Source organism: Ostrea edulis, chromosome 3 (genome assembly GCF_947568905.1).
Source record: "Ostrea edulis chromosome 3, xbOstEdul1.1, whole genome shotgun sequence".
In the NCBI taxonomy this organism is placed as follows: Eukaryota; Metazoa; Mollusca; class Bivalvia; order Ostreida; family Ostreidae; genus Ostrea; species Ostrea edulis.
In genome coordinates, this window is record NC_079166.1 from 13,706,394 (window position 1) to 13,730,358 (window position 23,965).

The window sequence follows — 23,965 nt, forward strand, 5'->3', positions numbered from 1 at the left end:
TTTTTTCATCTTTCAATAAAACACGCCTTGTCTTTATTACCTCTGAGTTATCATCTGATAATGATCATAGAGCATACCGATATACCGTGTCTCTACAAATGACGACCTCCGTCGGCGGACGGAAATAATTACTGAAATTGAAAGAACTGTGTGAGTCCTCCAGTTCCATTATAATTCATGGACTGTAAGGGACAAGAAAATCAGCTTTGGTAAAATGGTTTTCTCAAGGTTCGGAAGGAGCTGTATCATGAACTGCTTTCAACGATTAGATTCAGAAGTATATGTATTTCAAGACGCGGTAAATGAGAGAGAAAAATTGTCTGGTTACGAGTTTCATTCTCATGTGCGAGGTGATAAAGGTAAAGGACTCACGGCGGGTGTGACCGGTCGACAGGGGATGCTTACTCCTCCTAGACACCTGCAGGCATGTTCACGAAGCTATCTTAGGACAAAGACGTCTTAGTCTTAAGTCAGGTTCTCGAAGCTTTCCTAAATTCAGGATATGTCCTAAGTTCATCCTAACTTTACGACAGCATAACCCTTGTCCTAAGATCATCCCAAGTTTGTATAAACATGGCTACAGTCATAATATTAAAGCGGAGAGCTGACAGGGACCGCGAAAAGATATGCAAAGAAATTGACAACCCACAAGATTATTTAATTTATTCATAGAGGTGGGATCAGGTGCCCAGGAAGAGTAAGCATCCCCTGTCGACCGGTCACACCCGCCGTGAGACCTATATCTTGATAAGGTAAACGGAGTTTAAAGTGCCACATCACTGTAAAGCTCGAGTGAGCCGCATTACTTGTGAACGTTTTGAATGTTCATATACGTAATTCTTGTTACAGTTTTTCCGATCCTTATCAACCTTGATCACGAGATAAAACACGGAGTTACATGAATGTTGACTACGGATGACGCCTCTGGTTTAACATTTTCCACTAGCAACCTTGAACTTAATTAAATCACCTCGACCTAGATTCTAGTCATAAACAATCATTATTACAAATATTAATTTCTAATTTCTCTCCATTACAGAGGTGATACCGGCGCAAATATGTGTATATTTTACTAGTGGTCTAAAATTAGTTTACACCCAGTTTTAATGAGTAAATGAGATATTCAAGATATAATGTATATTCAGCATATGATCCATATAGTCCCGGTCTGGACCCGAAATTCTGACCTAAGGACCATATGTTTCACAATTTTGATGTAGGTCTCAATGATCATGATATATATGACCAGATTTCGGTAGCTCTGTTTTGCCCAAAAATTCATAATTAAAAGAAAAACAACAAAAACAAAAAGGAAGCAACAATCTATTCACTTCAACAATCGAACAAATTTAAATGCATATGAAAATGCGATTAAAATAATTTATTAGTATTGGTTAAATTTCATGTCAGAGCTATAACGACATACAGAACAAACGTCAACTCCACCATTGTTAACAAGGGTTTAGAAGCAGCTGAAAAAAGAAAATGTAATGTCTCCAAAAGTTTACATACATTTGAAAAGCTATATAGAATTTCTATCATTACATAGTATCGAATTTAGTTTAGGTTCAAATCGTCTGATTAGTTCAATGCTTTAGAATAGGTCAAGTAGCTTCTGTAAAAAGAGGAAAGAAAATAAAATTGTGTGTAAACTGAAAGTGTGTGTGTGTGTGTGTGTGTGTGTGTGTGTGTGTGTGTGTGTGTGTGGAGGGGGGTTCTATTAACCGAATATTAGTTTTTCGTCACAAAGAAGCATACTTTACCAGAAGACATACAACGAAACCCATCATCGTTTTTGGTACATTTACATGTTTTATTTGGTAAACATTTCCCATCATTCATACAGTCGACATCTTTTGTGCAAACCTCTGTTATAAATAACCACAAATAATTCTTCAAGTGAATGAATTAAGAACATTCAAAATCGATGAATGCAAAATACATTTCCTTATGTACACGGCAAAGATATTTCATAATATTTACATTTCCAAAAGTTTTGCCTTTGATATCTTTACAAATTTTAGTGAAACTAGTTTCGTCATGAATATATTGCAGTTGCAAACAACCCGCGTATGAATACAGATAAATATAGCATATCTATTTTTAACGGCTGGGAATTCCGACAGAAATGAAAGTAGAATGTAAATATAAGAAATAAACTTCACTTTTGAAAATAAACGATGGTATGAACTGCAACGCTTCAAGCCGGCATACTTTTCATAAAGCGCCAATGGACGCCATGAAATACACGTGTAATGCCCACATGAAACGTCGAAGTTCATACCCTCATGAATTTAAAAAAAAAACGAAATTGATTTCTTAAGTGAAACATGCGCACATCGTTTGTAAAGCTCACTTACCCTCACAATGGACACCTCTAACTTCGGGAACCATTTTCTTACATTTGCATGTTCCGTCGTTCCCACATACTCCGCCATTTTTACAGTGAATATCTGATGTGCATGCTGTGTAAAAGATTAGTGAAAATATTGACAGGTTATATCCTTCAATACTGCAATCCCTGCTCATTTAGAGACAATTAAAGAATATGACACACACAACAACCATGCTAATGTTTGATTACCAGCGCACCAATCCCCATGGAATCCTGGTTTACATTTACATCTTTTTGGAATACCAGAACAAGTGCCCGCATATCGACAGGAACCATTCACTACCGGATCACAGGAATCTGAAACACAGGGTTCATTGGATGTAACATTTTCCTTCACAAAATACAGTGTAGGAGATACCCCTCCAAATGAAATACCATGAAGGACGGAAAACAAAAATGGGGAAAATTTTACCTTCGCAGTGTTTTCCGTAGTAACCTATCATAGAATACCCCGTATCACATTCACACTTCCGGGGGATACCTAGACATGCGCCATGGTTGGTGCAGGAATCTGGTCCGTCACATTGATCTATTTCATAATACATGTACTGTTATATGTGTATAGATAAAATAGTGAATAGTTGTACTGTTACATGTGTATGAAAGGTGAAGATAACAAACAGTGATTAATCTCATAAATCCCATAAGCAATACAAATTAGATAGTTGGGAAAACACGGACCCCTGGACACACCAGAGGTGAGATCATTTGTCTAGGAGGAGTAAACATCCCCTGTCGACCGGTCACAGAATATATTTTCTATATAACGTACAAATATAGACGACTGTTAATGTTGATTTGTGTGTGGGGCATGAGATGATAATTTCCATGAAATTAGATATTCCACGAATTTTTTTTTTTTTTTTACTCAGGTACAATAAGGAATATACTGGTCACGGAAGTGCAGTAGTAGAACGTTCGATTCGTCACCAAGAGGTCGTGAGTTCGTAATGTGTAATGACCGCGTCACAATAAGATGTAAACATAGGCATTGATTGCTCTTTCGTCAAACACTTGGCATTTAGAAGTGTGTCACTGGTTTTTCGGATATGACCTTAAAATGGGAAGTCCCGTATCGCTACAGGTGTTTGCACGTTAAAGAACCCTCACTGCTCTGTCTTGCATAGGTCTAAATTTGTGGTGCTTCACCTACAGCTGGTGACGTCTCGATATGAGTGAAATATCCTCGACAGGATGTGAAACAAAAACAAAAGGCAAACAAAGATAAGAAACAATTCAGCCCCCCCCCCCAAAAAAAAACCACACTCATTTTTCCTCAACGGAAATAAAGAAATTTACTGAATGCAAAAAGCAGGGTTACCTTCACAACTTGTTCCGTAAAACCCCTCTGCACATACACATCTTCCCTCTAGACACGAACCGCCATTATGACAGGACGTTAAAGTACAGGTGAAGATGTCCCGAGCCATCGACAAAGCTTTGTAGGTAGATAAATTCAAACAAGAGGAAAATTGATGGTAAAAATGAATCAAACATTGTGACAACTCTTAGATGTGAGAAAGCATGCAGCATGGATCTAGATATCTATCATGAAAGGTGAAGAAAACGAACAGTGATCGATCCCATAAATCCCATAAGCAATACAAAATAGATAGTTGGGAAAACACGGACCCCTGGACACACCAGAGGTGGGATCAGGTGCCTAGGAGGAGTAAGCATCCCCTGTCGACCGGTCACACCCGTCGTGAGCCCTATATCCTGATCAGGTAAACGGAGTTATTCGTAGTCAAAATCAGTGTGCCAAGAGCGGCCTAACAATCGGTATGAAACATGTCAGACAGCATTTGACCCAATGATAGGTCGTTTTGACGAACTAGCTCGTTATATCGACCATATAATTTGCGAAATGCTGACTTCAATCGAGACTGTAGAAACCCCTGTACCATCAACTTGTTTGTCAGTAGCTTGCCTCGATTTAAAAAACTGACTATACGCAGAACGAGGTATTGCGTATCGAATCAGTTGAGAGATATAAACACCATATGCAGGTGATAATGGAATATTGCTACATAAATATGGGAAGTTGAAGATGGAGAAGCTGAAATCATCCCGTTTGTCATACAGTTGAGTTGTCAGTTTGTCTACTTTCAATAAAATATCTAAGTATGAAGCAGAAGTGGACGATAATAAAAATATATTTGAAAACTTCCATTTACAGAAAATTTGCCTGAAAGTGTGTAGATGCAGTATTCTAGAGTTAGAAACGATAACTCGTGTACGTATATGCAACACAATCATAAAGATAGATAATGTTAGCAAAACCCATTCATTCATATATTGAAATTTAAAAGATATTTGATGTATCTTCTAAGATTACAATGGATACTAAGATGTACTGAAATATACAGTAATCCCGTAATTCCAGACAAGTATTGCTAACACAGAATATTTAATACAATGTTAACATGATTTGGGCGCGGAGTTTATCCAGAAAAATATTGATTCTCGTTGCAACAGGCTTTCATTACAATGTATAAATCTTTGCCACTTATGCATTCATTACAGTTGAATGAAAATTGATGAAGAAATGCACGAATGTTGTACTTACCACAGAAAATGAGAAAAACGATACTTTCCTTCATTAATATCATCATTTTCCTGAAATCACAATTAAACCACATAACTATATAGTTAAGTTTACTTTTTAAAATAAAACCCACATCAACGAAAGCAAAAAAAAGTCCTGTTATATATAGGAATGTGTAAAAACGTAAATCTGTATATTTACAGCCATGCCATCTAAATTCTTCATTATATCATTCAAAATTATACGTGTACATGGAATATGTTTTATCGGAACACGTTATCAGTGACCATTGTAGATAATTTGATAATTAAAATCTAGACTTCGGGTCGATACATCTTTACACAATTAATTTCAATATATGACGAATTAACATAACTTACATACAATACCTCTTCACTGTGAAAAACCTGAATTGTCGAACCTCGTGCTCACATGAACAGTCGTCTGCTTGTCAAACGGATCTCAAGCATCATATGCTGTCGCTAATCTGTAGTAACATGGTCAACATTAATTTGTTACCCAGAACGGGCGAGGTCAGAAAGTGGAGAAACTGTTCTTTTATTTTTGTTAATTTCCTTTAAATCTGGTTATGACATTATGTTTTCCTTTCCTCACAGTGCATGAAGTGGGTTTTGCAGACCAATAGAATTACATTTAATTGCCAAACATGTTCAAATTCTGTATTATGGTTAAATAAGTTATCTTATTAGTACTCTATCTATATCCTCTCAACTTTGTGCTCGTTCGTCTGCCATTATGTGACATTCGTTCGCTATACTTTCAGATATTGCTATGAAACTAGCTGTGTAGCGTTTTGTGATTCTCTATATATCAAGTGTAACTTCTGTTATGGTTGACCCACATTTACAGGAGTTATTATCCTTTGCATAAAATCTCCTTCTGATCAATCGCCGACCTGTTTCTTGTTTTGCTAAACGCGAGTGAAAGTCGCGGGTCTTTCGTAAAAACCCCTTAAATCCCAAGTCCCGGGTCACGATAAAGAACCCTCACTGTTACGAACTTGAGCGTCATGCATACATGTATATAAATCAAAGCTTGTGACGCTTCATCCACAGCTGCTTAAGTATCAACATGAATCAAAATTCCTCCTCGGGACGTACATGTAAAACAAACAGATCCATTTCATATCACAATAGGAGGTTTCCCATCCATAATTTATTAATATCAATATCGGACTTCTTTCTTGGACGTTGAATTAAAGTTGCAAATATATAAATGACGGTTTCATCATGTCATATCAAAAGTCTGCTCAAAGAAAAACAGATAATTCCTATGAATATTGATGACATGATATACTGATTTTGACTGCGGATAACTCCGTTTACCTGATCAAGATATAGGGCTCACGGCGGGTGTGACCGGTCAACAGGGGATGCTTACTCCCCCTAGGCACCTGATCCCACCTCTGGTGTGTCCAGGGGTCCGTGTTTTCCCAACTATCTATTTTGCATTGCTTATAGGAGTTATGAGATTCATCACTGTTCGTTATCTTCACCTTGCATACTACCAATAGTGTGGTTCCCCTAAGTTGAAGTACCGTGTTTTTAACTTCGAAAATAATTATGAATATATATCATTACAGATTTCAGTCCAGTGACAAGAATTTTATGACCTTTCTGATAGTCTATAAGATTATTTTCAAGAAATATCATCAACTTTGTATTTCATATTATTAGAAAATGAAAATGAATTATGCGTATGTGTTTTACATTACATTTAAAATTGGTACCGTATAAGTTTTACATTCATAGTATATGATTTTATTTTGGGCGTGTCCAAACAACTCGATGCATCACGTGACCTCTATCTTATTGTCCATGGACAGCTACCTGATATTAAATCTGCACATCTAAAGTCAATGCATACTAACGGTATATCAGACTCCTCTATTAGTAATTTATGCATCTTCAATCGGTATTTTCTTTTATTGACTCCTTAATTCCTTTAGAGAAGATTTCGGGCTCTCATCTCACCCGCGATTTCTATGCATATAAGCATATTGTGAGTAAACAGATTAAATATACATGTAACAGTATTCTCATAAGAGGTAAGCTCTAAAGTTTAATGTCTACCAAAACCTATATTTATGAATCTTTCATTAAGACCCTTATCCCCTTAAAAAAACTAAATACGATGAATATTGATCCGCTGTATTATCAAGTAGGAGTGCATAATACCCTATACACCATCTGTTTATTTAGTGACCGGTCAACAGGGGATGCTTACTCCTCCTAGGCACCTGATCCCACCTCTGGTGTGTCCAGGGGTCCGTGTTTGCCCAACTATCTATTTGTATTGCTTATAGGAGTTATGAGATTGATCACTGTTCGTTATCTTCACCTTGCTATGTAAAGAATTGAAGTGTCATTAATTCTTAATGTTTCCTAATCTAGAATAGGTCCTCAGTACCCTTTGCTTGTCGTAAGAGACGACTAAATGAGGCGGTCCTTCGGATGAGACCGCAAAAAACCGAGGTCCTGTGGCACAACAGGTGTAGCACGATAAAGATCCTTGCCTGCTCGATGGCCATAAGCACCGAGCATAGGCCTAAATTTTCCAACCTTTACCGGCAGTGGTGACGTCTCCATATGAGTGAAATATTCTGGAGAGGGACGTTAAACAATATATTCAATCAATCATGTTTCCTAAGCATGATTTAAAACGCATTAATCAAGTTGTGAATTAGATTAAAAAGAAGGAATTTGATTACATAGGATGCTACTAGGATATAACATAAATTTGAACATATTTCGTTTATCAACTGCATCACATTTATTCCCGAGAAGCAATTACATGTATAACAAACATTATATACAACAAGTTACGTTATAACCAATGACATTATTTGTCACCAAACCTCAAATAAAAATAAACATCAGTTTATATTTTTTTTCAGTGATTTATTCATCGCAGTAGATTTTTTTTTAAAACTCTCTAATCCTGAACAAAACAAATTTTGATTACAGTGAAAAAGACGTGAACGAAACATACTAGTAATATAGTGTAACGATGAAATGACTGCTGAGGAAAGAATAAATGTAGGGTTTCAATTTTCGTGGAGTTTGTGGGTACCCGTATTCCACGAATTTCAAGCCACAACAAAATACAAAAATAATGCAATTTTGCAATGTTCAGAACCATATACATGAAATTACATCCAATCAAACATTTAACTCTCCACAATCCACGAAAATTGGTTCCCACAAATTTAAATGATTCCACAGTATATGTTGAGTATATTGTTAACTCTATGAGGAAATACAGTACAGAGGGAAGTGATGGTTTGTAATTCATTGGAGTATATCAAAAGCAAGTGTATGCATCATGTAACATCAGTTTAAACACATATGATTAAATAAATCGTAATTATTCAAAAAGTTCAAATATGACTTCCATTTAAAACACGATTGAGGGTCTTCTCTTCGGGAAAGGATCGTATGTCATTAGATTTCTATAAAGTATAAATAGAAGTCCATCTACAATTTTGTCTTGCAATGGATGATACACACTTGTAATATGACAGGACGGATTCTATGAGCTACATAATATATAACGTTGACTACCTGAAGATGTATATCACATTAAACTCAAAATTCATGAATGTGTCAACTGTGGGGAGTTTAATCTAACCTGTACATGTAAATTAATTTACCTAAGTATTTTGAATGGTGAACACGTCGACATTAACATTTTGCTGATGCGTTTTAAGAATATCACAGATTATCATAAGATGACAACGGACGTGAATCCGATTGATTGTTCCCTTCCTTTTGTTTTATTTCTTTAGACTTTGGCCTCGACTTCCTGCTTGATTGCGACCGTTTTGGGGTCAGTTTTGGAGTAGACTTTTCAGATTGCTTCTTATCACGGTCTTTCTTTGTGGGTGCTGCAGGTTTAGCAGGATTTCCTTCTGACGATTCGCCCTCAGGGTTTTCCTCGTTATCGTGTTGAATTGACATGTATCTTTGGCGAATATAAACAAAAGGTTTCGGCTTCTGCGGTTCTGTTGGTTCCTTTGCTGGAACAGGTTCCTCTTTAGGAAACTGTTTTGGTTCTTTACCGTTAGTGTTTGGTAGGTTTTTAACAGGGTCGGGATATTTCTTCTTCTTCGAAAATAGTTTCTGCATAAAGCTGACGTTAGAGCCAACCTTCTTATCAGAGGAAGATTTCTTTGCCGAAGTATCATCTACCTTCTCTTTTCCCAATGGAAGAGATGATGGTGTTTTATTCGGATCAATCTTCAATGAGGAGAAATCCATCTTGGCGTCATTCGAAATAAACGAACTGTCTGACGGTGACGAAATAAATGACGCTGTAGATTCGGATTCCGTAGAGGAAGGTCTAGAAGAACTCAAAGGGGGGTTACCTTTTGGGAATTTAGGTCTAACAACAGGTGTTTTATCCAGTGAAGAGTTACTGCCTGTATGAACAGGTATTCGGCTTGGCGATTTCTTTTGTTGTGCATGTTTGCTCTTATATTTCTGATTTGGTACGGTCGCAATTTTTCCAGGAGCAGAATTATATCTTGGCATTTTATCACCGGTATTGGGACTTCCAGGTGGTAACATCACATTATTTTCATCTCCATCTCGAGGAAGGCTTTTCGCTTTCTTCGTGGATTCTTCTGGAGGTGACAATGTCTTTCCCTTTAGCGTTGTTATAGGTTGTGGTTTTCTGTCACCTTTCCTTGTTTTTCCAACACTATTAGATTTTGCTAATAACTGTTGGACATTTTTCTGCCGCTCTCGTTCAGCGTTATCGGCATGTTCAGTTAGATCATCTTTGCTTGACAGTTGATCGTCTGAGGAGGTTTTCCAAGGTACATCAGGCATATTCTTTTGTGTAGGACTTTGTAATCGCTCTGACACCTTTTGTAATTTAGAAATACAGGCGGCCATTTTTCCTTCCGGCGGTGCGGTCGATTCCGTAAGGGTAGTAGCATCTGTAACCTCTATCTTGGGAGTCATTGTTAATTTATTGGCTGTATCATGTATAGCCTTGTTCCCGAAAACGTTCTCTGCAATCTGTCGAGAATTACTAAAGGTGCTAGTTGACTTGTCTGATTTTGCGATGTAAAATGTCATTGTTCCTTTTGAAAAAAGATGACGTATTGGTGTGGATGTTTCCTTTTCAAATGTCAGTTTTGGTAATGTATTTGTACATACATCCACAAGTTCTTTCCCTTCTTTGTCTTTTCTTTTCGAGTGTTTCCATACTTCAGGCTCATGGATATTTTCTTCTTTTTTCTGGGGAATAGGAACCACGAACGTTTGAGTTGTTGTCTCAGCATCTGAAGCAAAATCCGTTGATGTGTAATCATCCACCATTTCAACTGGCTCACCAAACTCGTCTATAGAAGGTTCCGATGATACAATGTCAAAGGCGGATTCGGGTATAAGGAAAAGCTCGTCCCCCTCTAGCTCGCTTAATAAACCGATGTACGGGAGTGATTCCGTTGAGGTGGCCATATCGCAACATTCAATGGGTCTTTGTTCGAATTCTCGCGATGTACCGATGGATTTGTCAAAGAGATTTATTGATGATGTTTGTGTTGAAATTTCAGTGAACAGTAGCGAGGACTGACCAAATGACATTGCCATAGTTCCGCGTTCGTGCACGTTAGGTGGCGAGGGATTTGTCGCCATGTCCACACGTTGTACAAATTCTTCCAAACTGACATTGGTTGATTTGTGCACCAGAGATGTGCTTTTTCCAACGTATATGTCTGTAAGAGAACCACTTTGTATTAGTGAATCAGACGTCCCTATACTGCAATCAGAAAACTGTTTTACATCAGTGTTAGTTTCTTTTGATTCCGTCATAAACTCCACAAATGTTTGAGCATCCTGGAATTTTAATCTCTCTGTTAAAGTTTCGTTATCTTGGACAACAATGGTGGTCTCTGTTGTAGAATCTTTAAGCTTTACAGTCTCCGTATGTGTCGCTTGGTCCATTAAAATTACTGGGTTTGTTTCAACGCTGGAGTCTATTGTCGCCGGTCGAGGTGGGGATATGCCTGTACTAATCATTACAGGGTTATACGTTTCAGTCCATCGGTCTGTATTGTTAACCTTGGTAGTACTGGTTTCTTTATCAGAAAACACAACTGAACATGTTTCCGTACTTGCGTCTACCAAGGTAGGACTCGGAGGTGGAAGGATATCAGTCAAACTAGATTGGCTGGAGAGTTTGTCATTGGAGCCTCGACTATCCACTGATCCTTTTCCTTTAAACAACCTCAACAAACCACCATGCCAAGACTTCCTATTTTCTGACGATCCTGTTGGTGTTTGACTTGTTTCAAAGTAATCAGTTTGAATACAACAGTTGGATACATTAGTTGGAAGTGTTAAAGTGTTCATGTCTCTTTGATTGGGTTTTACCTGCAAACCCTGATCTGTTACAGAAATTGGAGTCATTTCTGTCACTGCATCTGCTGTCTCACAGCTGATGGTAAACGTTGATCTGTCCGTGGTTGATGGTGGATCCGTCCAAGTTTCAACAGTAGAATGATGGATTGTCGGCATGGTTGTTTCACTGTCCATAAACGTGACTTTAACCGTGCCTATACTTTTGTCTGTCTGTCCTGCATAATCAGTACCCACATTCTTTGTGATTTGAAGTATTTTGGGTGTTTGAGTATCAGATGTCTTGCAATCTACTGTGGTCTGAATTTCCGAATCTCTAGTGCGAGTTGGATATGTACATGTGACTGCATTTCGGGTCGGTACGACAGGTTTCATTTCTAAGGTTGTCATTGTCGTTGTGTCTCTCGTAGATTTCTTTTGTTTTCTTTCCTCAATAGCCTCTAGAATTATCGGGTCGAGTGCAATTGTTCTGGTTTCTGGTTTACTAACCCCTGTCACAGCACCACATGAAAGGCTTCTTTCTGGAATATGTCGCAAATTGGGAACAGAGAGACTCATCTGGTCAACACTTTCATTTGACATTGAAACATCAGTCTGTACTCGCCTACTTCGAATCAAACTCCGTCTCCTCCTTCGCCACTCCTTTGAATTTGTATCCGTGGTGTCGAGTACGATGACATCCTGAACACAAGGTGCAGTATTATAGTTTGATGACGCAATATTGACTTCAGATTGTAGATTTTGACAACACTTCACGCAGATACCAGATTCTTTTGAACCAACATCTGAGTAGGTCTGCATACACGCATCTACAGTCGGTATCGGGGTGATAGATCTCAGGCTACCTTGTGAGCCCATGCTGTGTCCATGGAAATTCGCAATTTCTGACGTATAACTGATTTCCATATCAGAAGTCAAGGAGCTAGATTCTGAGAAGGTTGGTACGCTATTTTCTTTTGAACGTTTGGCCCATTCTTGGTTTAAAGTGTTGTCAGTTTGGATACCAAATGAATTCTTTTGTAGGTCCATTGACAATTCGGAGTTTTCGTTCTCGTCAGAATTGTCGTTGATGGTAAGCTTGCCAAATTTTACACCACCTGGAATGAACTTGATCTTGGTCGTAAAAACTGCTACGTCATCTGGGAGGTCTGGAAGAGTGGGCTCCAATAGGGACATCAGTTTGTTCTGCATGTCTTTCTTTAATAGTAACATTTCCACACCTTTGTCCCTCATTATAATGTCTGTCAAGTTGCATGCATTTTGAAGTCCATCCAAATTTTCTTGCAGCCAGTCTTTATTTTCTAAGAAGCTCATGATATTCTCACCAAAATATGAATCGACTTCTTTCAACAGCTCTTTTTCTGTGGATCGGACCTGCTGGATATAACTGATGGCTAGGTCTCGTATATTTTCTCGTGTCTCTTTCAGAGTTGTTTCGCACTGATTCATAACATTGATTCTGTCCTGGACGACTTCATATCTACTTTTGCAATTGTTTAGCAGAGACTCCAGTGAGGACTTGTATTTTGAGTATCCTTCGCTAAACGAACATATTTCATGGTCTCGATGTTCCTGGAAGGTACATACAACGCATATACAGGCATCACAGGGCTCACAGTAGAATCGTACGAGTTCATCAGGATGAACTTTACATTCAATATCTTTTTCTCCTTCAACATCAATAAGGCTATGATTTTGCGTCACTTTTGTCCTTAAATGTAAATCAACGCACACTTTGCACAGCAATTTTGAGCAGTCGAGACATTTTGAACATGCGTCATTGCTTCTTGGTCTAACTGTGTGACAAATTTCACATGGAGGAATTTTTAGCGGTTGTCTTCTGTCAATCACTTCTGTCAAGTTTGCCAATAAGAAATTGTCTGGAAGACGTCTAACTCCACCTGTCGGTATTTCAGTTCGTTTGCGACAAAGTGGACATGTGACATGACGGTTGTACAGAGAATAACGAGAGCGTGTGTTTTCGGAGTCCACATGTTGTTGAATACACTCGGAACAGAATGTATGTAAGCAGGTAAGCGTTTTGGGACTTTTGTAAGGTTCCAAACATATTTTGCAGTGCAAAAATTGGTCAGTGATTTCTTGCATCAATTTGTTGTTGGTAGCCATGTTTTCTTGCTATATTCTCACTTACTACGAAGCGCAACGATCTCTGCTCTCAAATCAGGGTTACAGGTGGAATATTCACAGAATATCTACACATCTTGTGGAAACACTTCAGTTTGGCTCCTTTGACAGTATCAGTCAACTTTACATAACTATGAATCCTGATAAAACGTTTTGGAGTTTATACATAGCAGTTTTACATTTACTGACGTCACTTGAGTGCCGCCTCCAGCTGATTCTTGGGGTGAGTGCAGGTTTGGTTCTGACAGTATTGATACCAGAGTTGATCCTTTATCTCATTACATCTCTCTAACATATTAATAAGTCAAAAGGGTTCCCAAAGCAGTTCTGATAAACATAACAGCAGGGTCACTATAAGGCTTGAAATCTATGAACGATGCGTCAGCTCTGTTACATTCGTTTCACTGTTATCAGAAAATATTATCTGCACAACTTCTTTTTTTTTCAAAAATAGTGATTGATGCTATTTTGAAAGTTTGATCCTTGTCATTTCCAGATTTTAAATGGTGTGCATCGTATCAAGACAGCATCAAAGGTTCTCAGTATCTTTGTAGCAATGCATTCAGATGTTGTCGTGCAGTAGCTGCGGTAGGGGGCGCTTTTTGTAATTTATGACTTGGCAAATCCTGCAATAACGTGTGCCCTCTGTGCTTTAAGTGAACGATGAATTCTCTGAGGCACCAGTTGTCATGTTTGCCGTGACCTGAAAAATAAAGGTTGAGTTCGTTTTAAACTTTAGTATAATTAAGTTCAAAAACTTATAATTTACATTAAATCTATATTAACCGTTTTAATCATGACTAACACAAACAAAATATTTAATTAATAACCAATTGAAAAAAGCATCACAACCCACAAGTATTTCAGAATTATAAGAGAAGGAATCACATTCATCAAAGCTTGCAGTTCTCCGCAAAATATTGTTAAGCTTTAATAAACGTAACAAATTTCTTACATCACTCTTAACAGACGCACCTGATGTTAATTGCCCTCATCAAAGATTTATGCTTGCTCAATAAAATTTTGGGTGTCAAGATATTTAAAGCACATTATGTTAAAACAGTGCTTGCAAATCATCTTAAGCTATCACTTGATCTCTCGCCCTCCGCTTACTTTTGATGTAAATTAGCCATGTAACAAAGAATTTGAGAACACTTCTGGAAAGGAAATCTCCCAGGCGTATGGCATGGTTTGATAAAATGGACGAGGTATTTTTTCCGATCACTCTGCGTTAATCTTGGCAAGAAACAAAGACTCGTCATTCCCAGTAGATTATCAAATTTTAAACAAGACGAACAGAGTAAAGTATCATAATACATTTTACTTGATTTTCTTTTCTACATCGGGTTCGTATTCTCAGTACTATTCATATTGTCTTTTCGTTTACTAGTAGAAAAAAAATCCACTCAATAGTACTTGAGGTACAATAGTAACATATAAACATTAATGAATAAAACTAGTTAGAGGTACAATATATAAAATGAGATACGACAAAAAGTATATATAAAAATCCAACATCTACTAATAGTTCAAATGAATGTAGGCAATCCTATAATGTACTTCAGCATAACGTTATACGCTCAGTGTACATATAATGCACTGCATTTAGAACTACATGAATTAAACCAAAGGCGGTGGATCGAAGGCCCGCTCTGAGCTTTTCAAAAATTCACATGAAACTGCATAGTGTTCTTTTCCCCCGGATTCATTTCGCTCGATAAATGTTTTTAATATCAATAGTATGCATATACATTGTATTTCATGAATTTCACCCAATATTAGCGAAAGAAGCGGTTTTTCAGCTCGCTAAAATCGAATTGGTATGAACTGGTATTGGTCTCCATCTTAATTTGAAAGCTTCTAGATCCACCCCAGTATGTACCTACTGAGAACACCAAACACATTAACAACCATGTATATTGTTACCTATAGAGTTTCTGTATATTTCAAATTTCTGGATCCACCCTCCAGTAACCAGATAAAACAGACAGTGACAAAATACACAAACAGCAATATAAAGAATATCGTCTATGAGCTGTTTGTATATTTACAGTAACTTTGATGAGAACCCCTTCTGTAACCACAGGTATTGCGAGAGTGCCAGGTCTCGGAGGGGAAAGACAAGCACATGTTTGAGAGAGGAGGTAAGTGTTCCCCTCTGTCGATAGATTGATCACGGAGATAGTGTTTATGCCGTGGAAATCCTCACATTATAGCCTCACCTGAAAGTTTTGATGAGAGATGCAATGTATTCATCAACATATGGCTTATCTATACGAATAACAGGGTAAACAGAATGCAGGTACAAGGCGGTATCAGAGCATAAAACTGTTAAGAGGTATACATGTAGTGCTTCTGTCAATGGTCTTTGAATTTGTTCCCTCCGCCCAATTTGACCCTGTCCAGGGCATGGAGGGTCTTGGTTTTGAGCAAACTTGAATCTATGCTATAAAAGGCTAGTAGATTGTATATTGCTTAATGTCCCACTCGAGAATTTTTCACTCATATGGAGACGTCGCCATTGCTGGTGAAGGGCTGCAAAATTTAGGCCTATGCTCGGCGCTTAAACAGCCTTTGAGCAGGGATGGATCTTTATCGTGTCACGCCTGGTGTGAAACGGGACCTCGGCTTTTACGGTGTCATCCGAAAGACCACTTCATTTAATTACCTCTTACGACAAGGACGGTGTACTGAGGATCTATTCTAACCCAGATACCCACAGGGATACTATCAAAGAGTTCTCCATGTAAAATCACTGAATATCATTCAGGGGTTTTGAGATATTTAGTTTTAATCATCTCACCCTTTTTCCAAGTTACATCCCCTGGAAAGGAACATAACCGTTCATATGAATAAAACGTTAATTGTTTTATGTCGAGTTTGGTTGAAATCAGCATTGTGTTTCTGGAGAAATTGAAATGTTCAAAGTAACGACAATCATAACGACGATAACGAGAACGACTAAAGCGACGATAACGAGAACGACTAAAGCGACGATAACGAGAACGACTAAAGCGACGATAACAAGAAGACCAGATGGATTTTCATCATTCAAAGTCACTAAGGCTGGTGACACAGGCGACATTAGGAAATTCATTCTAATAAAATTTAATATATCTCTTTCTCAGAGAGATAGAGAGAAAAAGAGAAATAAATTGAATTTTCATAACTACTGGTACATATAATCAGCATTAGCAATATTCTGTCGTTCCAGAAAAGTCAAGTGTTGTGTAGCAGCATGATAGGTGAAGATAACGAACAGTGATCAATCTCATAACTCCTATAAAGGTGAAGATAACGAACAGTGATCAATCTCATAACTCCTATAAAGGTGAAGATAACGAACAGTGATCAATCTCATAACTCTTATAAAGGTGAAGATAACGAACAGTGATCAATCTCATAACTCTTATAAAGGTGAAGATAACGAGCAGTGATCAATCTCATAACTCCTATAAAGGTGAAAATAACTAACAGTGATCAATCTCATAACTCTTATAAAGGTGAAGATAACGAACAGTGATCAATCTCATAACTCTTATAAAGGTGAAGATAACGAACAGTGATCAATCTCATAACTCTTATAAAGGTGAAGATAACGAACAGTGATCAATCTCATTACTCCTATAAAGGTGAATATAACGAACAGTGATCAATCTCATAACTCCTATAAAGGTGAAGATAACGAACACTGATCAATCTCATAACTCCTATAAAGGTGAAGATAACGAACAGTGATCAATCTCATAACTCCTATAAAGGTGAAGATAACGAACAGTGATCAATCTCATAACTCTTATAAAGGTGAAGATAACTAACAGTGATCAATCTCATAACTCTTATAAAGGTGAAGATAACGAGCTGTGATCAATCTCATAACTCCTATAAAGGTGAAGATAACGAACAGTGATCAATCTCATAACTCCTATAAACAATACAAAATAGAGAGTTGGGAAAACACGGACCCCTGGACACACCACAGGTGGGATCAGGTGCCGAAGAGGAGTAAGCATCCCCTGTCGACCGGTCACACCCGCCGTGAGCCCTCTATCCTGATCAGGTAAACGGAGTTATCCGTAGTCAAAATTTAACCAAATGATAATAAACTATTATCTACAAATGTTTATAATACTTTATGTAATAACCATCGAAGAAATGTAAGAGATTGCCACTAGTCAATCCATATATTAGTACTCGTTTACTATTCATTGAAGTAGTGTCCAGGTAGCACAGGGTGTCCGGGTAGCGCAGAAGTAGCGCTCTCGCTTCTCACCGCTGCGACCTGAGTTCGATCCCCGTGATCGGCAGTGGTTGTATGTGAGAGGGTATGGCGGTCGCCCGCTCGGTCACGTGGGTTTCCTCCGGGTACTCCGGTTTCCTCTCACATAAATGACCCCCTAGCGCAAACATCCGTGCATCGAAAGTACCCCATTGGAAATAAGATTTGGAGCTTAATGGGTTATCCTTGGTATCTTATGTATGTACGTATATACCAAATAAACATTTATCTATTTATTTTATTTTATAGTTGATCATAAAAACGTTACGACTTAAAATCATTTCTTGGAATGTTACGCAAGTCCGGTTGAACTATGACGGTAATTACGTCATATCAGTACATTATACCATTACATACTTTGATGCTGATCCCTATCTCTGATGAATAAAAAAACTGTATTGTTTGATTTTCTTCTCAAGAGAAATTATAATTATTGAAGAAGACGTCAATATGGATACATATTTTATCAGTATTACACGGTAAATACTAAAAAGGTTATTTGTCAATTTATATAAATACCGAAGGTTCACGAACAATGTACGAGCAATTAGTTAATTGATTATTCACTATCAATAATTATGATATCATTATTGTATCATTATCATATCAGTATGGTTGTATTTCTCATTCATCATGTCTTCAAAGGTAGTGTGTGGGTCGTCACGGAGCATGATGACTGATGTATGGACGACTATCATGTTGTGAAGCTCAAAAACTTTCCAATAAGCCAGTACTAATTACAATTACAGGGCGTACGGTAAGAATGCCTTCAGATGGTGAGTCACTCGCTAGATGACAAAACCGTAGAGACACCTGAATGGAACCCAGCCAGTTTACGACTTCCGGTTTCTTATGTTGTTTATAAATAAAAAGATATTGTCGTATCATGAATGGCGCCTACACGTGCAACTATCCACATTTTTTGTCAAATATATTTCTCAATGGGAAAACGTTTTACAAAATAGATTTAGTACTGTGTTCTTGCACTACCATGCAATGTGGGGCAGGAACTTGCTCGAACACATTCTTTAAAGTTTAATTGCTACTGTTTCATATATTGACTTTCTATAAAAACATCCCCTCCAGAAAAAAAGGGAGAAGCCCGCTGTGTTACATCTTGTGACCGGATGCTTTCAGAAATTGGAGAAAACGTCAACCCACAGAGAGGAAATCCAATCAAATCGTTATCTCACAGTAAGATGTCAATGAGGCATTAAAAGAGCATCTCAAGATTTTTATCTTCTGTCCCAGAAAACTTCCAGATTCCCCATAACCTTCTATTGAATCGGTTTGGTGGTTTGGAAATTAATTATGTTATCAGTTCTACTGTTAAAAAGATAGATTACCAAAGTATGTCGGTGACCTTTTATTAACACGTGTTTGTGAAGTTTTCTTTCGCTAATCCAACGAAATAGTTGGCAATAGGTCTCAAAGACAGATGGAAAATATAGACAAATATTTTCATAAACTTACAAAAAATTCCATTTCGTAATATTGAAAAAAGACTTTGCACGCTGATTATGTGATCGAGACTGCCAGTCAGATGAAACCCTCGGAGTCAATATCTCCCGAGTTATCATGCCAGATCAGCTGTTTCAAACACAGTTCTTGTACTGTACAATCTTACTCACCCAATATCAAAGAGAGAATCAGCTGATAAATCCAACTCATTACAAGCCAGAATTATGATAAATCCACCTTAAATTAAATCTCGAGCTGGGAACGGCGGGGGGAGCTATCTTCAATGTGTTTATTAACAGAAAGGTGAGGGAGTTACTAACTGACGGTAGGACACAAGGTTATATATAGAGAACCTTGGTAAACATTACTCATGTATCGCCTACAAAAAGAAACGGGCAATCTGTCGGAATCACAGTCTCCGGTGCAACGCTGCACGAGGTCGACAGTGCGATGGTAAGATGGTATTAGAGAGACTCCGAATATCATTCCGATGAACGACTCGTGATCGAAGATCAGGGAGGAATATTGTTTATTTTAGTCTGTCTGTCCTTTTGTCCGTAACTTTAACCTTGGTTATTACTTCTCAGGTTTGCAATAGAGTGACATCATACTAGTACCTCGTCAATATATAATAAACATTAACGAAATTACATCATAATGCACAAACAATGCATTGAAATATGTAATTGGCGATTTCAGGATAATTTACTCATTTCCAATACTGCACATGATTCTTACGTGGGCAGCTACTTATAAATTCAAACATTTTGAAAATTATCACAAAATGATTATTTCTGCGAGTCAAAATTTTATTGAGAGTATATTTACATTAAATTGCCTTTAAGGATCTTAAAAATCGTATAATTTATCATTCATCTTCGCTATGCTAGAACATGAATGAAATTGTAGTTTTTCATCTTTTTTTTCAATGTTAACAAAATTGTATACAAACAGTCGTCCTTAGTTATGAAATAATTTGCTATCGGAGCACGCTCAACATGATACGAAAAATGCATGATTGCAGAGATTTGCTATTGGAAAAACAAGTTGCCAAGTTCTGAAAATAAATCTAAATCTGATTCCGCTTCACACTGACTACTATTGAAATAAATCTAATAAGTAAAAATACTGTTAATTTTTTTTCTTTTCTAAAATAAAGTACATGATATTCAGATTCATCACTTTTAAAGTACACATTTGGCACTTTGAAAAACGAGTGGCATTCACAAAATTGGGAAATTCATGGTAAACTAATCAAACTAAAAGATGTAAAAGAATTTTGTTTGGCAAATGTTTATGACTTTTATTAGAGGAAGCCTTTATCATGTCAAATATAGTCACTGTATGAAATGTACATAACATGACAAGACCTAGCGATAAGAGGGAGACACAAGTCTATAATTTCTTTGTGTATGTATTTGCAAACATTTCAATGAAATATATCTGATAACGACCAGCCGATGAGGTATATCAATATTTATTCATCTGTTCACCGTGTTGTTCTACATGAAATATACCACTTCCTCTTCTCTGATATTTCATCCATTGATATCTGCGATGTAATCACGATACGGTGCCTCATTATTTTATTTTAACATGAGAACACACACATTTGAACATGCAGTGAAAAATTAAACTAATCAAAACGCATGTTTCAGAAACAGGTGCCCCTCTGCTAGTATCGCTGTTGTCTGTGCAGATTGGACTTGTTTTAACTTAAGTTTTGATCGGCGAACAGACACAAATTGACTTTTGACAACAAGAAATTTGAGGTAAACAGTGTGTGTTTTGAGAGTAAACAATGTCTGTTTCATTACTAGAAGAATGCATATAGCATCCAAGGCACATCAGTCTAATGCAATAAATTCTAAATGCAAGTATAGAATCGTCACGTGATCAGTGATTTTGAATTTTTAAACATTTTTTAAAACAAAGATTCATTTTCAATTTTTTACATGAAATGGTGCAGATCAGACTGCCAATTGCTCTATATTTTTTTCTGGTTTGCCTAAATCTCCCAGAAAGAAGTAGGGCCATTTACAGAGAAAACCCCACAATATCCATACTTTGCAAGTTTTTTTCAGAAGCCATCTGCATGTACAATCCATAAAATTTTCGAAAGAAAGTGTCCTTTTTCTTTTGTAAGGTTCTAATTATGACTAATTTAAATATTGTACCACACTTTTAACATGCATACATCTTTCACGTATAAAAATTCTTCTCTTGCGTCATTAGGAAATGTATATTTCAAAACATTTCATGCAGATTACAGGGAACCAATGATATCTCAGATGTTTATTTTAAAACAGGGGATAAACATCTGCAAACTTTGAAGATAAAATATCAAAGTTATTTTTATCTGAATTCATCAATGACGCGAAAAATAATCGTTGTCAAGTCCTTGTTCTTAAAATGTCTTAGCAATGGTTTTTAACGTTCATGTCTATGTATTAAATAGTCTTGATATCGGTAAAAGGAAACAGGAAAGCGTAGGCTTAAAAAGCATGTTAAGAATTTGGCATTCATGTTTGCTTTTCTTACATTAGATATGGAATATCGAATTTGTTTATAGATCTATTATTTCATATCTCTCTCTCTCTCTCTCTCTCTCTCTCTCTCTCTCTCTCTCTCTATATATATATATATATATATATATATGACACGAAAGTATTAGAAATATGGTAAAATTTTAAAGTACATTATTGAAATTCGATAAACTGATCAACAAACACTGGCGTGAATATTGACAACCAGTTTTTACAGTTTTTATTCCGATAGTACGGTGGCTTGTTTTTGTTCTGAATAGAGAATTCGTGAAAGCACTAACATCTAAAGATATCAAACAGTGTCAGTCTGTGTAGTTTAGGCACGGAACCCTGCTCGTTCTGAGGGGAACATGTCAAGTCGTAAAACAAGATCCCAGAATCTCGTCCAAAATCACAGCGGTCAGTCCACGCGAAAAGATAATCGAGTCTCTGAATGATAATGATGCTTAATTTGCCAGAACTACACTTTTGCAGATTTTGTGCGATTTCGCTGTCAAATATAAATATCTCTACTCTTCCTAAAAAAAAACCTGGAATGTAGTTGATGGAATAATGAAATAAAAGAAAGTGATCAGATTTAAAACAATTCGGATTCCAGGGGGGAAAAGAGCGAGGGGGGGGGGGGGGGGGAGAGAAAAGGTGTCTGATGCTCTTCATGATTAAAACAATGATCAAATGTTTATATTCTAAAGACTAAAGTCACCCAGTCTGTTCTTATCTATCAGGGCGTATTCGTGGAGATTCGCTCTTGTCCAAGACGTGAAAAGATCTGACAACAACCCAGGGCATTGCATTCTGCAGCGTGTATAGTCCGACGAAACACGACAGATACATGATAAAAGTCGCCAGTTATTTCCCCTGATCATTAGTTTTCTCTTAAACATGCAGATTATTAGTTCTACGAGTGTGCTTACGTATACGGAGTTTTTTCTTTTACATCAAAATCATGGTGAATGAAATGCCAACAAGATTTACAATATAGAGGGTTAAAAGGGTTTACTTTCCGTAAAACAAATGATAATTATTGGGGATATTAATTCTCATCACGTACTTTACATGGATTTCTAGATACGAGTACAAGAGGAGAACAACTATCCATGTGAAATGATCGCATGAATGCAATTTCTACCGACATATCAAGAGTGGTACATACGTATCATCAACTTTAAACAGATTGCTTGATTTGAGCAAAAAAAAGTTTATAATATCATATTAACATTTCCAATGATTTGTCTTTGATAACGAACAAATTGTAATGACCACTGCAGTCGTGCACAATGGGCGTATGAATCTTGATGAATTAGTATATGTCTATTTCAACGACTGGGAATTTCGACAAAAACTAAAGTACAGTGTAGAGCTAAGAAATAAATTTCAGTTTTGACAATACATAAGGGTATGAACTGTGACGTTTCAATCCAGCATACTTTCCGAACGTGCTTCACGCTTCACGAACTACACGTGAAGCGTTCTCGTTCATTCTTTCGTATATTTTTCAAAAATGAGATTTATTAAACTACATCAACAATTCTTGGTTTTCATTACGGCTGAATGGCATGTTCGAACCAAGTACACACGATCAAAACTATTTCCATTTTCCTTCATAACAAGATAGAAAACTGACCTTCTCGTATCCCCACAGAAGAGCGAGGCTTCTTCACGCTGGATTGTGTCGGAGTATTCCCTGCAGTATCCTCCTCTCTCAGAAGCACCAGGTTGATTGACGAAGCTGATGCTACGATTAAGTGTTATATAAACGTATAAACACGGGCTGGGCCAGGTAGTTCACAGGCATTAAGATAGCGAGTCAACCGGCAGTGGCAAGAATTGGAAGGGTTTTATTCACTGTATACTGGTATATGTTTGCATGTACAACAGTGTGCTTTTCAACATGTTAAATACAAATTCATTTGAAAGTTGTATGTTGCCATACAGCGCATCTTGCAATTTGAATTTTCAAAATTTGTTTCACAATGTAATTAATTGATTAATTGTATATTGTTTAACATCCCTTTCGAAAAAAAAAATTCACACATGGAGACGTCACCATTGCCGGTGGAGGGCTGCAAAATTTAGACTTATGCTCGGCACTTACGGCTTTTGAGCAGGGAGGGATCTTTTTCGTGCCACACCTGCTGTGACACGGGATCTCGGTTTTTGCGGTCTCATCCGAAGAACCGCTCCATTTAGTCGCCTCTTACG

General features: G+C 37.2%; 1 protein-coding gene and 1 long non-coding RNA gene across 3 annotated transcripts; both read right to left on the reverse strand.

Moving 5' to 3' along the window:
* Positions 1–1,312: 1,312 nt before the first annotated feature.
* Positions 1,313–23,499, reverse strand: LOC125675225 (uncharacterized). 2 transcript variants are annotated; one of them, XM_056160121.1, is made up of 8 exons: positions 23,388–23,499; positions 8,707–14,180; positions 7,947–7,985; positions 2,808–2,924; positions 2,585–2,692; positions 2,361–2,465; positions 1,764–1,868; positions 1,313–1,472 (listed from the first exon to the last, which is right to left on the reverse strand). In XM_056160121.1, the coding sequence occupies exons 2-8, from the start codon at positions 13,457–13,459 to the stop codon at positions 1,402–1,404; spliced, it is 5,298 nt and encodes a 1,765-aa protein (XP_056016096.1). In that variant the 5' UTR covers positions 13,460–14,180; positions 23,388–23,499; the 3' UTR covers positions 1,313–1,401. The 2 variants fall into 2 exon arrangements, with proteins under 2 accessions (XP_056016096.1, XP_048768700.2); XM_048912743.2 differs by lacking the exons at positions 1,313–1,472; positions 1,764–1,868; positions 2,361–2,465; ... (1 more) ...; positions 2,808–2,924; positions 23,388–23,499 and adding an exon at positions 19,388–19,609 and having other exon boundaries at positions 7,844–14,180.
* On the reverse strand, positions 3,665–5,474 carry LOC130053248 (uncharacterized). The gene is made up of 3 exons (XR_008801775.1): positions 5,324–5,474; positions 4,965–5,014; positions 3,665–3,833 (listed from the first exon to the last, which is right to left on the reverse strand). It is a non-coding gene; the product is annotated as an uncharacterized LOC130053248 (long non-coding RNA).
* Positions 23,500–23,965: the final 466 nt, after the last annotated feature.

What these genes read in the sequence shown, in the direction of transcription:
- LOC125675225 (XM_056160121.1), bottom strand. Translation starts at nt 13,459, where the DNA reads ATGGCTACCAACAACAAATTGATGCAAGAAATCACTGACCAATTTTTG. An exon ending in CTATATTACTAGTATGTTTC is followed by an intron (nt 2,925 to 7,946) that starts GTTCACGTCTTT and finishes ATTATGAAATAG; the next exon opens with ATCAATGTGACGGACCAGAT. An exon ending in CTACGGAAAACACTGCGAAG is followed by an intron (nt 2,693 to 2,807) that starts GTAAAATTTTCC and finishes CCTGTGTTTCAG; the next exon opens with ATTCCTGTGATCCGGTAGTG.